This window comes from Fopius arisanus, unplaced genomic scaffold (genome assembly GCF_000806365.1).
Source record: "Fopius arisanus strain USDA-PBARC FA_bdor unplaced genomic scaffold, ASM80636v1 scaffold00244, whole genome shotgun sequence".
Classification (NCBI taxonomy): domain Eukaryota; kingdom Metazoa; phylum Arthropoda; class Insecta; order Hymenoptera; family Braconidae; genus Fopius; species Fopius arisanus.
Window position 1 is genome coordinate 36,242 of NW_011887983.1, and position 15,169 is coordinate 51,410.

At 34.6% G+C, this 15,169-nt stretch overlaps 3 protein-coding genes across 6 annotated transcripts; 1 reads left to right on the forward strand and 2 right to left on the reverse strand.

The window, feature by feature from the left end:
* Positions 1-1,724: 1,724 nt before the first annotated feature.
* Positions 1,725-4,464, forward strand: Nf-YA (nuclear factor Y-box A). 3 transcript variants are annotated; one of them, XM_011314931.1, is made up of 7 exons: positions 1,725-1,824; positions 2,465-2,769; positions 2,960-3,093; positions 3,428-3,601; positions 3,692-3,783; positions 4,064-4,205; positions 4,282-4,464. In XM_011314931.1, the coding sequence occupies exons 2-7, from the start codon at positions 2,481-2,483 to the stop codon at positions 4,348-4,350; spliced, it is 900 nt and encodes a 299-aa protein (XP_011313233.1). In that variant the 5' UTR covers positions 1,725-1,824; positions 2,465-2,480; the 3' UTR covers positions 4,351-4,464. The 3 variants fall into 3 exon arrangements, with proteins under 3 accessions (XP_011313233.1, XP_011313235.1, XP_011313234.1); XM_011314933.1 differs by having other exon boundaries at positions 2,960-3,075; XM_011314932.1 differs by lacking the exon at positions 1,725-1,824 and adding an exon at positions 2,087-2,383.
* A 1,249-nt stretch (positions 4,465-5,713) lies between these two features.
* Positions 5,714-6,847, reverse strand: LOC105272709 (uncharacterized). Its single transcript, XM_011314930.1, has 2 exons — positions 6,581-6,847; positions 5,714-6,442 (listed from the first exon to the last, which is right to left on the reverse strand). The coding sequence occupies exons 1-2, from the start codon at positions 6,759-6,761 to the stop codon at positions 6,081-6,083; spliced, it is 543 nt and encodes a 180-aa protein (XP_011313232.1). The 5' UTR covers positions 6,762-6,847; the 3' UTR covers positions 5,714-6,080.
* A 913-nt stretch (positions 6,848-7,760) lies between these two features.
* Positions 7,761-11,661, reverse strand: LOC105272708 (uncharacterized). Of its 2 annotated transcripts, XM_011314929.1 has the most exons (8): positions 11,308-11,661; positions 10,963-11,226; positions 9,116-9,679; positions 8,835-9,052; positions 8,387-8,718; positions 8,116-8,300; positions 7,948-8,043; positions 7,761-7,852 (listed from the first exon to the last, which is right to left on the reverse strand). In XM_011314929.1, exons 4-6 carry the CDS (start codon positions 9,017-9,019, stop codon positions 8,143-8,145), a joined length of 675 nt encoding a protein of 224 aa, XP_011313231.1. In that variant the 5' UTR covers positions 9,020-9,052; positions 9,116-9,679; positions 10,963-11,226; positions 11,308-11,661; the 3' UTR covers positions 7,761-7,852; positions 7,948-8,043; positions 8,116-8,142. The 2 variants fall into 2 exon arrangements, with proteins under 2 accessions (XP_011313231.1, XP_011313230.1); XM_011314928.1 differs by having other exon boundaries at positions 7,948-8,300.
* Between the last annotated feature and the right edge of the window lie 3,508 nt (positions 11,662-15,169).

Genomic DNA, 15,169 nt, shown 5'->3' on the forward strand with positions numbered 1-15,169 from the left:
GGGAAATAACTGCTGAAGATAATCAAGTTATCACTAAAGTGATGATGTAAACTACAGATTTTTATAGAAACTCAAAAAGTAGTAGAATGGCATTTCCAATATTGGATAATCTAATTAAAAACTTTCAAGCTAATTTTATATTTCAGAAATGTTCATGCATTCGCTATTTATGATAATTATAGACACAATTTATGTTTTCGTACTCATACACAGAGCGAAATGTTAATGCGTCCTGAGAAAATGTCAGTAACTGTGTTATTCTTTTCCAGGAAATTGGGATAACAAATGCATTGAATATTATATATTATATTTATATTTGAATATTTCTCTCAGCGCCAAGGCTATATTATCGTAATTCACAATGATTTTTAGAGTTATCCTAATTCAGAGGATAAAATGCAATTTCTACAAGTTTATTCCGCCTAATATTCTTAATTGTGATTTCAATTAAAACCGGTTATTAAAATTCTTATTTATCTTAAACATTCAACATAAGATACAATTAAATAAAAATTAAATAAAAATATTCGACATTTGCACGGGTTTTCATTGCCGTATGTAAATTGAGAAGATGCCAGAATTTTTTTTTAAATTAACAGATCCGTCAATAAACAATTGTAATTGAAACCTTCTGATGTAATGAACAGTGTCACCCTTCTTTGCCGCATAACTCAGTTCATGGAATTTTTTTTTTCACTAATAATGTATACGTGAAAATATTTTAAAATTGTTACATCAGTTAATTTAAGGGCCGGATGGAGTATCTCGGAAAGATAATTTACTCCAAAATTGGGATTCCTAATTACTCCGACAATTAATTGTTTTTTCCGATAATTGTTAGCTAGCGTTCTAGAACCAACCGACAACTCTGACAACCGCTAGAACCCTAGCTAACAATTATTGAAAAAAATGATTAATTGCCAGAGTAATTAGGAATCCCAATTTTAGAGTAAATTATCTTTTCCAGATAATCCAATCGGTCCTTAATATGATTATTAACTGAACTGAATGTATTAGTTATGTACTTTTATAATACCATGAAAAAACAGCAGATAGGGGGAATTCGGGCAAAATGGGACACGGCATAATGACACTATAGCGGAAAGATGTTTTTAACTCACTTCCGGTCATTTTTTATTATTTGCTAAAAACTGTTGGGGACGTTCTAAAAATATCTCAATGGTTTTTACTGTTTCAATTTCTTCTTTGAATTATACTGTTACTTTCAATCTTTATCCGCTTTTTAGCATTCTCAAAAAATACAGTATCTAAATTTAATCGATCATTTTTTACTTCTAACCGTGGAGTCCTTCTCCACGAACAAAAACTCTAAAACTTTTACAATAAAACATTTCGATTTTTATAGGAATTTAACATGTTTGTCAGTTAAGTGTAATAAAATTCTGAAATTTCCTGGTCTTTCATTGAATTTTCGGATTTTATCGTATGCGCTATTTTACTCTGTTTTATGAAGATAACAATGAGTTTTAAATAATTGAATATATTGTTCTAGCAGTTGAAATTGAAATTGAAATAGAAATAGAAGGCGGGAAACGTCGGTGGCGCCGTTGATGTGAGGTTTAGCGGAATTTATTGGTAGGTTGAGGGGGTGGCGAGGTGAGGGGATGGGTAATATTGGGTTGTGATTGGGCATGAGTTAGCGAGCGGAGGGGCATCGAGCGGTGTTGCAACGGGCTTGCATCGTACTGGCAGTTCCCCCCTTCAGTACCACCAATACACAAGGGCCGAGGACTCGCTATCGTCGACCATTGGTCCTCAATTTGCCGACCAATCATTGGGAAAGTGCCCACGAAAATATCCAATGTAAGTCCACAAATTATCGAACACTTGCCAACGCTAAGCGCGGGCATCGTCATTCACCTCAACCTTATAACAATTATACATACTATTTGTTTTCATCTTAGATAAAGTGTTTTTTTTTTCGAGGCATTTACAACGCGTCCTCGCAATACGTTAAATCCCTTGTCAACGGCCATGTTTGTCGTGCCACAAACCAAACACTATTATTTCCAACCAATTCCCTCTCATTAACCATAAACATCCATTCGATATTTTCACTTAAATCGGATAATTCGTCGATATAAGTCACAATATTATTGTTGCTAAGTGTTGGTTTATTAGAATGTGTGAGCTACGAGCGGTTCTATACATTTTAAACTTTTACGATAATGGATAAGGTGCGTCTGTTGGGTGAAACATTGAGTTGCTTCTCAGACAGTCTAGAGTTTCCAACGTTCAGTGTTTTCCTGGCTAACCTCTGACAACCTCAGTTTCCGTCTTTGAAACTTCGTACTGATGTTTATCGTCAACACAAGTGTTATATCTATTCACTGATTCTCTAATGAAAATTATGAGAAGTGAGGTGATGATTAATTCGAATGAATTTATCTATTTTGTATTGAAGTAGAGGTTAACTGATCTTACTTTTTTATTTTTTAAATAGATAGTACAAACGCAAGATGGACCAGCTAGGGGAGGGTCAGACTGTTGTTGTTGGAGGTGCTGGTGGAACAGCCCTTCAAGTTGTTCAGATGGGACAAGGTGGTCAGGCTATGATGCTACCACAGACTATTCAGGTTGCAGCCCCAAATGGACAGATTCAAATGATGACATCACTTGCTGGGGCAGGACAACAGATTGTTATTCAGCAGCCACAAACCCCACAGATTATACAGACTCCAGATGGACAAACTTATATCTATCAGCCTGTTCAGTTGGATGGTCAAGTCCAACAGGCACAGCCCACAGGTACTTCATCTCTTTTTGAAGGAATTGTCGTTCCGGGAGAATTTTTCCCTGCAATTATTTTGAAGGGGAAAAAATGGGAGGACTTGAAAAATCAGATCGGCGAATTATTATTCGCAGTCATGTGTTCTTCATTCCACTAAAATTGATCAGCACGATGATTTGCTGTATAATCAATAATATTAATTTTCAGTTATTAACGTGAATGGCACATTGATGCAAATTGCTGGAGCAACAGGACAAGGAACAACAGCTACAACGACAGCTCCAGTGCAACCAATGTCGAGTCCAACAGCAGCAGCACCTCAGGCAGGAAATATTGTTATGGTGAATACGTTCAGAAAGTCTCTTTCACTTGCTTAGTCTGTGTACCATGATATACTGGCTAGTAGTGATAACAGAGCGACATTAGTGGCATGTGCATGATTATTTAATTGCAATAATTTCATTTATATGTACTCCCAAAATATTCGAGGAAAGTTGGGTAAATGGACACCTTCAATCGCCTTTTCCACGTCATCAAAATGCGATTTAAAAACGAATTCATGATTTATGAGTTATGAGTTATCAATATTTTCCTAGACGTTAAGATGTTCATTTTATTCTAATTTTCTCCGAATATATATTTTTACATCTATTATATCGTTGATTGGAAGTACAGATGGTACCTGGAAACAGTGGGCAAGCCCAATTTCAACGAGTGCAGTTACCAAATGCCGAATTTTTGGAAGAGGAACCACTTTATGTAAATGCAAAACAGTACAGACGAATTTTGAAACGCCGACAAGCTCGTGCCAAACTCGAGGCAGAGGGTAAAATCCCGAAAGAAAGACCGGTATGCACCTTCAGTATTTTCTCCATCGAAATTTCCTCAAAGTATTTCATAATGGAGATTTACCTAATGGTAATTAATTTTTTTATACAGAAATATCTTCACGAGTCACGCCATCGCCATGCCATGAACAGGATTCGAGGAGAAGGTGGACGATTTCACTCTGGACAAGTGAAAAAGCGAAGGTAAATTAAAAAATTCTATAGTAAAGTGGTAAAATGAGATGCATTCGCAAATCTCTGCGGTAGATTTTATTCTATTGAAATATCTCCGAGTCAATGAGGGCAACGAAATTTCTGGAATAACTTTTTTGTTAGTTCTCAAGAGGTTTTACGAAAAAGGTTCATACAGAAATTTCTCTTTCTCGTAATTTCGGAGATATTTTTGAGAAAGTCACGTTCTACAAATTCACTACAGATTTGTCAGTGTGGGAAGTTTACTTTAATATACGAATTAATATTCCAGGAATAATCAAAATGCTATGATCGCTCAACACATATCGACGTCGACGAGCACAAATACCATAAGAACGATTTCGTTGCCAACGAGTCAAGGAAGTGTGCAGCATCACAATACTGATAACATGGGATCAACCATCATCATTGAGGTACTTTCATCATACAATTTTCGATGATATTTGTTGGTGATTTCGAGAAATAATCATGCTATCCATTATTTTCTAGGGATCTGGTGGTGCTTCCTTACCTGACATGATTGGGGATAGCGGAATAGTTACGTCTGACGGTCGTTGAAAATTAAATAAATCACTTTGAAAAGATTAACAAATCAATTTGAAAGGAAGGGCAAGTCCGTTATCAGCCTTTCAAGGATTGTAAATATATTCAAATTTTTTATTTTCATTATAATTTCTGTCGGTTTTCTTCCTAAAACCACGTGGGTCTGGTGTGTAAATATATATATAGATGTGTATATGTATATATATGTGTGCATATATATATATATTTCACCTGATTTATTTTTGATCGATTATAGCTTGTCGGGGAAATACATGTTGATGTATTCTGAAGAGAAATAAGGATCACAAGGGAAAATTCTAGACGAGCATAATGTCAAATTTTCAATTGGAAGAAATATGCGATGTAATTTCAGTAACGAAGAGATGCAATGGTTCAAATCAATTATAATGAATCATCGTTATTGCAGGGAAAACTAAGAGCTACTAGAATTTGTTATTGCAAAACCTGATGATAAGTTAAAATCACTTTGATTCGTTCATTCTCTTAGTCGCTGAATTTATTTTCATGATGCAGTCATCTTAGCTGGATTAGATAAAAATATAATGTATAAGCTCTAAAAGGGAATGGATACGAATGATGAAGTCTTCATACATGATGATTTATATCAACAGGCTCAAAGAGAGATAATTGAGAAAGCAATTGAACTGGAACGGTTGTTCTTCTAATTCAGCTGTATCAGCTGTGCATTACTTCACATCCAGCTGGGAAGTCTCGCTTAAAATAAAAGTTTTTTTCAATGAATTTTCGTTGAGCTCTTCGTGGAAATACGTATTTCTCCTTGAGACATGCCGATGTGTCATTATTCACTGTATTAGTTTCCTTGAGTCTTTTATATATTGAAAAAGTAACGGATGATAATTGAATCAAAGTCCTCATGGGCTGCACATTCAGTACAAAAATTAGTTGAAGTCAGGGATAATTTTTTTAAGATGTCTCACCATGACTAATGAATATATTGGTCTCGATATTGAAGTTTTATGAAATCCATTTTTTTTACGCGTAGACAGAATGAATCATGGAAATCAGTAAACAATTATCGACCAATCTATTCATTATCCACTGAATAATAGTTTCCACGTTTCGGTACTTATATTCATAATTCACCACTAATGGTTAGTAGGATAAGGAAAGTTATGATTTTAGAGAAAAATGTTTTTGATTAATTTTAATTCATTTGAAAGTTACTATTCTGCGGAGTGAGGGAGAATGTAATTAATTATGGGAAAACTTGTACATATGTGAATTGAAGGATAGAACCAAAAAAATATATATAAGTGAAAAGATAAGAGGATGGGTAATATATTTGAATAGACACCATACATAAGAGGGAAAATCGTGAGTCTTTGAATACTACTTCTTCATGTCTGATTTGTCTCTGTTTATTTGAATCAATTGAACAGCACCCGACTGTTCATTCTTGCAAGAATGACAAAAAAATTGCTCTCCTGAAATAATACATTTCGTTACTAAGCCGTTAGGAATTTTCTGGCGATTGTGAGTTTATAGTCCAAGGCGAAGTCGTGAAATGTGAACACAATCGTCAGAAAAGTTCTTTTCGTCCGAGCGACGAACGATATTTTTTGTCATTTGGTCCGTAAAATATATTGACAAAAATATATTCATTCAGGTCAAAGATATCGGAATATTTTCATCTAATAATGCAGACTTTCGGGGGTCACTATAGTTTGCGGTAAATCAATGAATAATTCGTTCTTTCAAAATCTTTATTTCGGCTTCTTCGAAATTGCCGAGCAATCAATTTTAATGTTTTTCGATGGTCTGAATGATTTCATTCCTTGTAGAATTTTTTCTCTAAGAATTCTGTCACCAGTTGAGCTAATCGCAGCCATATATTCCGTGTCACCAGTTCTGACTTTCAAGATTTTCCTCTGTTCCATGTTTGGATCTAAATTGTTCGGATGTTTCATCATTTTTCGAACACCTATGCCAGCCACAGAGGACATTATTTCTCGAATATTGCGGTAAGTTTTGCGGTGAACTGTTTCAGGAATGATCCAATCATTAGGCAATCGTAGATGTGGTGCACCTACGTCAGTTTGTTTCTTGCACAGGGGAAAGTATTCATCTGAAAGATGTGTTTGAGTAATTTAAAATCAATTGCATTCAGTGTCAGTCGTCTGAAAATTGATAATTTACAGTCCATGAAATTTCATTGGTTTTTTTTTCAAAGAATATATACGAAGCTATAGATGTTAAAACATACCTGGATTTCTTGAATAATCCAGCTGATACCTCGTATAATAGGCATCTTTATAAAAATTTGAAGAAGATCCAAGACTTGTGGGCGGGATATATTTAGTGCCACGACTTCTCTGCTTAGGATAGTAATCTCTATCGTAGATGGTCACAAAATCCCTTGTCTCTTCGTCGAATTCGAACAACATGATATTTCTTTATTTCTCAATTTCATCTAGTGTTTTAATTTTCGGACCCTTTTGATATTAATTCTGCATTGTTAAACAACACTGTCGCTCCATCTCGACCAATCGTAGCTTGATATGATGACAAAATACGATGAAGGTAATTGGGGCTTGCATATCCGAAAACTGTAAGAACATTTTTTTACCTTCAATCAATGGCGACGCTGAATACAATGTCAAATGAATCTTTATTGATATCTATAAATATTAGCGCAATTTTACAATATATCGTATTTTATAGTATATCGTCTGACTAGTACGTAAAGTAGGACTTTTTCCCGCGCGAGTTTGTGCATAAAGTTCAAAGATGAGTACTACCCCCCTCTCATGGGGCTAATAACACTTTTCTCGCGATTGTTAAAACAGTATATATCATGACAACTACAGAAAAGACATGTGGCATTATCCCACTTGCCTTCGTCTCGTGCTACAAACCTCTCACTTTCACCAAAAATCACTTTCTGCACGAGTTGCGAACAATATTTTTCTTCACAATGTGCGGGAAAATTAGTGTTTAGGCACGCGAAGCGAAGCAGAGAGTATCTGAAAAGTTACTTTTCGTCATATCATGATGAAAAATTCTTTTCGGCCGAGTGATGAATGATATTTTTTCACATTGTCCCGTAGGCAGGATTTTATAAAATGACATTATCTTCACGCTCATTTTTCAAGGGTTAAAATTATGTAAAAAAAATTGGCTTTTTACCTCTTTTAGCAGTTATTGGAGGTGCAAGAACTTTTTCGTCATGGGGATTGCAATACAAATCATCTAAATACCTAAGAAGTTCACTCTTAAATTGTTTTCCTTTCCTTTTACTTTTTTTTTGTACGGATACGGAGTCTCGCTCTTTAGTATTTGTTTCTACCGCTGGAATAGTACTGGGATTGAGTAACGGAATTCAGCAAGTGCAACAAGGGTGTAATTTACTTGGCTCTCCATAGTCCAGTTTATAAACCGTCTGCAATCTCTCTAAGTATAATTTTTTAATTAGTTTCTCAGCTTGATCGCCGCTGAGTGTCCAAGAAGCAGCGAGCTGCTGATCAATCTGTTGCTCCTTGTGCAATGAGTTTTGAAAACAGTCGAAATGAGGATATCTATTGAATAAAATTTCCTAAAAAGTACATTCCCAACGTTTATTCGGTGACTTACTGTGATTTTCCTGGAAGGTGGAGGGTTGAGTATTTGGAATTATATTCAGATTTGAAAATATCATTCATTGTCGTCTGACACTTTTGATTTTCGTATCTAAATATTTTTTAATGAAGGTTAATTTTCATTTTCATCGAGCATTTGTTGTCAGAAAGAAGCTATATTCACACAATATTGAATGGTTGAAAAAAAAATTTAAAGCTTGCAATCTCCCCATCGTCTTCTCGACGATGGCAGAGGTTCCCTGTACTGCTGTTGATTTTTCATATTGCTAAGACCAAGTTTACTGAATGTGTCCATGTACACAGATCTGCCTGTGAAAGGTGTGAACCACGTGGACAATTGCTCAGGTTCTACAAGTATGGAAAAATAATAATAGTAAATTCATTGCGCTTTCATAAAAATTGAAAGACTATGGATTGTTTAACTATCGAATTACCTCGACAAAAATCAACCGGGTCAGCTGGTTCAATAACAGGGATCTCTACTGGACTGTATCGGAATCTAATTGGATCTCTGTATCCAGTTTTGAGTTCAGAAATTACAGGGACAATTGGTGAATTTACTGGTGCATCTATTGCTGCCATCAATGGCCTGTATTTCATGGAGAGCACTTGGTTTCCATCGAAAGCTGACTGATACACACTTTGCATCACATCTTCTGAGGAGTCGGCATTTTCCAACATGTGGGACAGCAATGTCGTCATTTGTTGATTAACTTGTGCTATGTTTTTGCAGAGATTCTTTTCTTTTATAGCTAATTTTTTGTATCTGGAGATCAAACGGATTATATACCCTCACGCAAAAAATATATAGATTTTCTGCACATAGATTGACACAGGGTTACGGCTTGGCTAATCAATTAATTTTTTATTAATTATCTTCACCTGCTAAGAGAAGTGTCCATGTTGTGGACAGGACATTCGCATTCGTCTGGGTCCATCCTAGACATGAAGGGTCTTCTATGAGAATTTTTAGGTGGTAATTTTGGTGTGATTTTTGAAGGCAATGGATGAGGCCAAACGAATTCGTCATGATTTGTTGTTGCAAAGGGATTTATCGTGCCAGACATTTCGACTCAATGGACTCAAACAAGAACTTTTGACTGTAATTCACACATAGGTAGGGATTACTGTATTTATTCATTTGGAAAATAGCTTCTGCTTACCGTAAAAGGAGACATCACTCAGATCGATTTTTATGTGGGAGGTATAGCTCTGCGCTTGATGTACCAATTGATCTTTTTTTACTCACAGGCTCAAAAACAGTTTTTAAATAATTAACCAATGCATTTTTCGCACGAAAAAGGATAAATACTACTAGTCGATATGCAACGTAATGAATAACGGCTTTAACTAAAGTTAAACTGAGTCGAGAAATTGTTTCATCTATGTCCATAGTAATTTTGTATTTATATTAGTCAAAATTTTGAGGTTGAAGGTTCATTCAGAAATGATCTAAACGCGAAGTTTGCAACGATAGAAGAAAAATTGAAAGAGATGTGAGGTTGTCATATTGTTTTCTGTATTATTCAATTCAAACAGGGGTATAGTGGAGTATTTCAGGAAGAACGAAGAGCTTCGGATCTTGAAGGGCATCTTGTCTTACATTCGCTGGAGTAATTGACTGATGTTGATGGAAAACGGGTTGAGTTTGATAAAATTTTTTGGCGAGTTTTCTCACAGTTGTGTATACAACCGCATTCTAAGCGTATCCCAGGAGACTGGTTCTTCTAAAAGTCACAAAATAGCCATTTTAGTTAGCAAACATGACATTACATTCTCTTTTTAAAAATTCGGCCACGAGTCGTAGTGGCGGGTCGGTTTTATCTTACGAGTTTTGCCCTTACGGTCATTCGAGATATTTCGAGATCTTTCGAGATCGACTATCGATCTCCTTTTATACGGGAACATTTAGAGGCGCGCTACGCACACCTGGCAAAACGTTTACAAATTATGATTTGTTATCTTTAATTCAATGACAGGATAAAAATTATCAGATAATTTTTTTTTAATCGACTCAAATGACCTCACATCGACTAAAATCGACTGAAAACGAATGAAATCGATATGAGTCGATTTGAGTCGACATGAGTCGATTGGCGTTCATGAGTCGAGTGACGTTCATGAGTCATTTTGCGTCGATCTAGTCGATTTAGTCGACGTAGTCGATTTTGAGCCTATTAGTGTTCATGAGTCGATTTAATGGAATTTTTAGTCGACTTATTCGATTTCAGTCGATTTTGAGGCGATTGGTGTTAATGAGTGGATTCGAATGTGAACGCGTTTCATTTGTGGCTGTCGCAAACTTCACGGAATGATTCACTGACATTAGAGCAAAGAGGACATATTTTTCCTTCTTTAAATCTCGTTAAAAACAAATAATTTGAATATCAATTCACTGATGAAAATTAACTGAAAATATTTCCTAGTTTCTTCCGCTATACTAAAAAAATTCAAAATATAAAATTATCTCATCCGCAATTCTCTGATCGATCCTCATTTACGAGTACTGAACGTGAATCGATTAATTGAAGTCGAAAACAAATGAAAAACCCTTTGCTCTTTAAGGGATAAGGGAAGAAAGGGAAAAAAGGGAAGAAAGGGAAAAAAAGGAAGAAAGGGAAAAAAGGGAAGAAAGTAAATTGTAAATTAAATCATTCTTTTCATATTTTCCTTATCAAAAAAGCAATTTGATTCTCAATTTTTTGAGTCCATCTTTGATTTTATCTAATTGATTCTATCTTTGTCATGCAATAACAGTCCAAAATTTCCTCACTGGATCTTCATGAGTTTTCCATTTTGATTTCAAGAATTTCTGAAGGAATAGAAAAATAAGTAAGAAAGTTAAAAATACGTTATTTCATCACAAAGACTGATGCATCATCATGAAAAATGATTCCAAGGCTTTCACTGGAAAAAAATTGGATGTGGAATATATTTTCAGTTCAAAACGTAGCATAATTTATAAGCTAAACCTTTTCATGGTGTAAAAAATACAAAAATAGATAATTACTTTGAGACCACCAGCTCTCATTCGTTCTTGATTTCCAGAAGTAATCATTGGATGACCAGTGGTGAATTTTCGATCTCCGAAGAAATAATCATTCATTATTTTATTAATTCCATCAGTATAATGACGTTCCAGAAGATCCCGACGCCATTGGAGCTCCTTCAATTCCGCGAGGACCACCTCTGCGTATGGCTTCATTTCTCGACGTCGGTCACAAATGTGATAAGGATATTCCACTGATTGATGCTCTTCCTCTTGCACGTACTCCTGAAAAATCATTTGTCTATTTATTCGTGCACTTTTTAGAAACTTATTCAATCCTTGGAATAAATTCGTGATATTAATCACCTCAGTATTCCCTTCGGAATTAACTACACTGAATGATTCCTCTGATGTTTTTATCTCCGGCAATTGACTCTCCTCACCACTTTGATGGCCTTCATGAAACTTGCGACATTGCGTACATTTGACAGGACGATTTTCTTTCCAATTTTCACGTAGTCCCTCTTCATACAGATATTCCTGTTTCTTTTGTAATGGTTTTGATGGACTCATTTCAATGTATTAATAAGAAACAAGCAATCAATTTGGCGAACATTCTTTTTTCACTTTTGAGGTTCACAAAAATTTCTTATGGTTAAATATTAAATGCGATTTTCCTTTGAATATTTTCGAATATACCAGGATGGACGATTTTCGGATGTTTTCGAGAGAACTTTCTCAAGATTGTAGCGAACAGAGGCATCTTGTCAGATAATAATCAACTAGGTTTCACACAGGCGTAGTTGCGTACATTCATCGAAAATTAGCGCGCTACCGCTGAAAATCAATCTTAATATTGAATTGAAGAGCTACTCGATCTTTTCCACAATTTTAAATCTTAGAACGGTGGTTGATAAAGAAATACTAAAAGAAACTATTCAGTTCTCACATCTTCACATGATTTTTTGTGATCCTATCACAAAACTCCCATTTGATTAAAATTTTAGCGAAATTGGCTGCAATTTTGCCCTTACTCTTTTAATATAGGGCATTTAATTTTTTTTTCTCTCTTTTTTTTTCAGTGGCTTTTAATCCCACTCAAAAATTGCACGAATATAGTTCTTATGTGTCGGTCGTTTCGAATCGCTCATTAAAGACAGTGAACTCAGGATGAAATAGGAAACTGCACCCCCGTGTATCATGAATGCCAATTACACGATGTCATCGAGTTTCTGCTCGTCGTATTCATAGCCAGTCTGCCTCTATTTCCCTCCAGTTCAAAACCAAATTCTTCCAGTTACGCGTCTGTATCTGAAGAAAAAATGTGGTCGCATTAAAATTATATCATAATCTCTTTTCGTAGTTTTGGAAAATCCCCGATAAACACTACGATTTACCATTTTTCCCTTTAAAATAATTGAGATGTATATATATATCATTATATATATATTAACGAAAAATTATATAACGTAAAAATCAATATACAATCAATATATATAAATAAAAATTATACATGTGGTCTTATGTAGAAATTACTGTATTATACACATTAAATTTTTAAAAACCGTTTGAAAAAAATTACTAGATTAAATTACTAAATTATTAGAAGATAAGTATTTTTTTTTTGAATGGTCAAAACAACACGTTTTTCAACCGGTTAGGTAATTTATACTGAATTTTTCAAATGTTAGTGTTAGTAAATTCATTCTTCATGAATTGCTTTCACCTCTTCAATGAAGTTTCGATGTAAAACCAGATGGAATCGTGATGATTTGTAATGGATTTCCCATGCGGCAGATATAGGGAGAATAGAACAAAAAGTTCAACTAAAACTTTCAACTCCAATTCATTAGTGTCTTCACTCATTCAAAAAATATCTTTTGGGTACCGTAAAAAATGGTATCACTCAGAAATATATATTCTTACTTAATCTGTATCTCTAGAGAAAAAAAAAAACTAGTCTCATGGTACGATTTTTATGGAAGGTACTTGTTCAAGAGATATTGATCCAATATATATTCCAAGAAACTTTTCAGTTGCTCGGTGAAGCTTATAAATAATAAACTAGCGAGGTAACGTAATGAGAATAATCGAGGTATATCTAGTCTCTTGCCTGTACCCCAGCTTTATCAGGAGTAAGTTTTATAAAAAAAAATGAAACGACGAGAGACAACTGTTTAATTAGTTGTAGTTTGTCACCTCAGGGAGAAACTTGGTCGATACCGGCGCAATTGAACTTTTAAAGTCTCTCGTTTACTTTCTGCAAGATGAAACCCCGTGGCTCTTATGCAATTGATTAAGTTAGTATTAAAATCTCTGATATTTGTACTCGTTACACAATTTTAGAAATCATTAGAAAGGAAAATAGGATTGATAACTCCATTTGGTTTATGGCAACTGTGTGGGGGATATGAAAAGACATAATAGAGGATGGGAGTTAAAATTCGAGGATGACGTCAAAGCAACTTGTTGCACGACCTTGCTAGTTGAAACAAGAGAGAGGAGAGAGGAGAGGCAAAGCTAAATAAAGAGAGAGGATAGGATGGAAGGAAGCTGATGGTCCCCCTTCAGTGAAAAGAGACATGATTTCTCTTCCACCCACGATGGCAATCGATCGCTTCCATACTCTCACCAGTATATACCCCCCCAAAAAACTTCACTTCAATCTAGATGTAACACTGTCAAATAGGCAGCAATGAGTCAAGTGTTTTGGACTTCGAAAGAGTTTATACTTTATATGAAAAATAGAACTGCGTGCCTTATTTTGAGGTGAATCAAAGTTTCGTGAGTGAACCATGACTTTGAAACATAAATGTAGATTTGACTATCAAAAATTTTATTTTTTTCATATCAAATTAACGTAAAGACTGTACTGCTGGAAGAATATACTTGAAATTTTCGATAATTCTTCATTGATAATTCATTTAATTTTTTGAATATTCTATTTTTCCGTTTTTACGTACTGGCAATGACAAACCGTAATAATATTGAAAAAACAGGAAATGATTCATCTGAATTTTCAAGCTATTGAAAATGAAATTGTATCTGGTTTTCAATTTTCGCGATGGGCATCGAATTTCCAGCTTTCGTTGAAAAATTCATTATTATTTAACATGGAGTTAGTAATTGGAAATTTTCACGATAAATTAAAAATTTAGTGGCCGTTTTTAATTGAAATTTAATTCAACCTGAAATAATTTAAAAAATCAAGTGATAATGACTACAATTTTAATAGATTTTTATCAGTGTAGGTTTTGATGGATATTGAAAATTGAAATGGACTCCGTGGGCAGAAAAAAGTCATGAGAATAGATTTACTTAATTCACTTCTCCCAATAAAATTACAGATAATACAATAACAATAAATTATCCAAGTGCTAAAGTAGCGAAATTTGAAGGTCCTGGATTCTACAAATTGACGTCTAGTTTCCAAAACGTAAAAAGTTTTTCCTCTACATTTCCCATCTGTTCATTTCACTAATTATTGCATTACATAATGACCGGGCATTGAGTAGGCGCACTGTACAACATGATATTCAAGCATGAAAAATAAAATGGTTACCAATTAATTTACACGATCTTCGCAAGCGATGCTCATTAGTATTATCGAATTGTCCCTTTAATTGGAAATGCTAATGAGTAGATACTAATTATTGAACGGGGGCGTTGAATTTTTGTCTAGGGAGATGCTTGAAAATAATTCTCGTGCTTCCGTTGTCACGTTGAAAATGGAATAACATTCAATTCAAAATTTATCACTGCATTACTTAATAATGCAATTAAAAATTATTGAAGGATAATAAGTCAAGTGGATAAATTCTCACAACTTCTTTTCCCTTATCAAAGTTCCATTCAGCTCATCCCTGAAGGCAATTTATTTGCATTGAAGCCTTCTTATTAATTTCCTGTCCATTAAAGTGTTAGTTTGTCATCATTTTAATATCATAAATTTCCTAGAAAGTGTTTTAAAAACTGTAACACAATGAATCTCACTTCAGGACGTTTTTTACTTATTGATGATATAACGAAAAATATTACGAGCTCTTACTGTGGTGTAGAATTATTCCCTCAGATTCTCGTTGCCAGTAACACAAAAGAAAACTTTCAAGAATTGAGCTTTCAATTCAATACAATTTACTATTACGACTTTTAATCAATTTCCACTTTGTTATCGCCCCCATTGAACCAAGAAAAAACGTCTCTCCACTGCCAGTGGAACCTTTTCTTT

Excerpts from the sequence above, each read along its gene's own strand:
- Nf-YA (XM_011314931.1), top strand. The coding sequence starts at position 2,481 with ATGGACCAGCTAGGGGAGGGTCAGACTGTTGTTGTTGGAGGTGCTGGT. Across the intron at positions 3,602-3,691 it reads AAATCCCGAAAGAAAGACCG|AAATATCTTCACGAGTCACG; the intron begins GTATGCACCTTC and ends TTTTTTATACAG. Across the intron at positions 4,206-4,281 it reads GATCAACCATCATCATTGAG|GGATCTGGTGGTGCTTCCTT; the intron begins GTACTTTCATCA and ends ATTATTTTCTAG.
- LOC105272709 (XM_011314930.1), bottom strand. The coding sequence starts at position 6,761 with ATGTTGTTCGAATTCGACGAAGAGACAAGGGATTTTGTGACCATCTAC. Across the intron at positions 6,443-6,580 it reads GGATTATTCAAGAAATCCAG|ATGAATACTTTCCCCTGTGC; the intron begins GTATGTTTTAAC and ends CACATCTTTCAG.
- LOC105272708 (XM_011314929.1), bottom strand. The coding sequence starts at position 9,019 with ATGTCTGGCACGATAAATCCCTTTGCAACAACAAATCATGACGAATTC. Across the intron at positions 8,719-8,834 it reads ATGGACACTTCTCTTAGCAG|ATACAAAAAATTAGCTATAA; the intron begins GTGAAGATAATT and ends TTTGATCTCCAG. Across the intron at positions 8,301-8,386 it reads CCCGGTTGATTTTTGTCGAG|AACCTGAGCAATTGTCCACG; the intron begins GTAATTCGATAG and ends CCATACTTGTAG.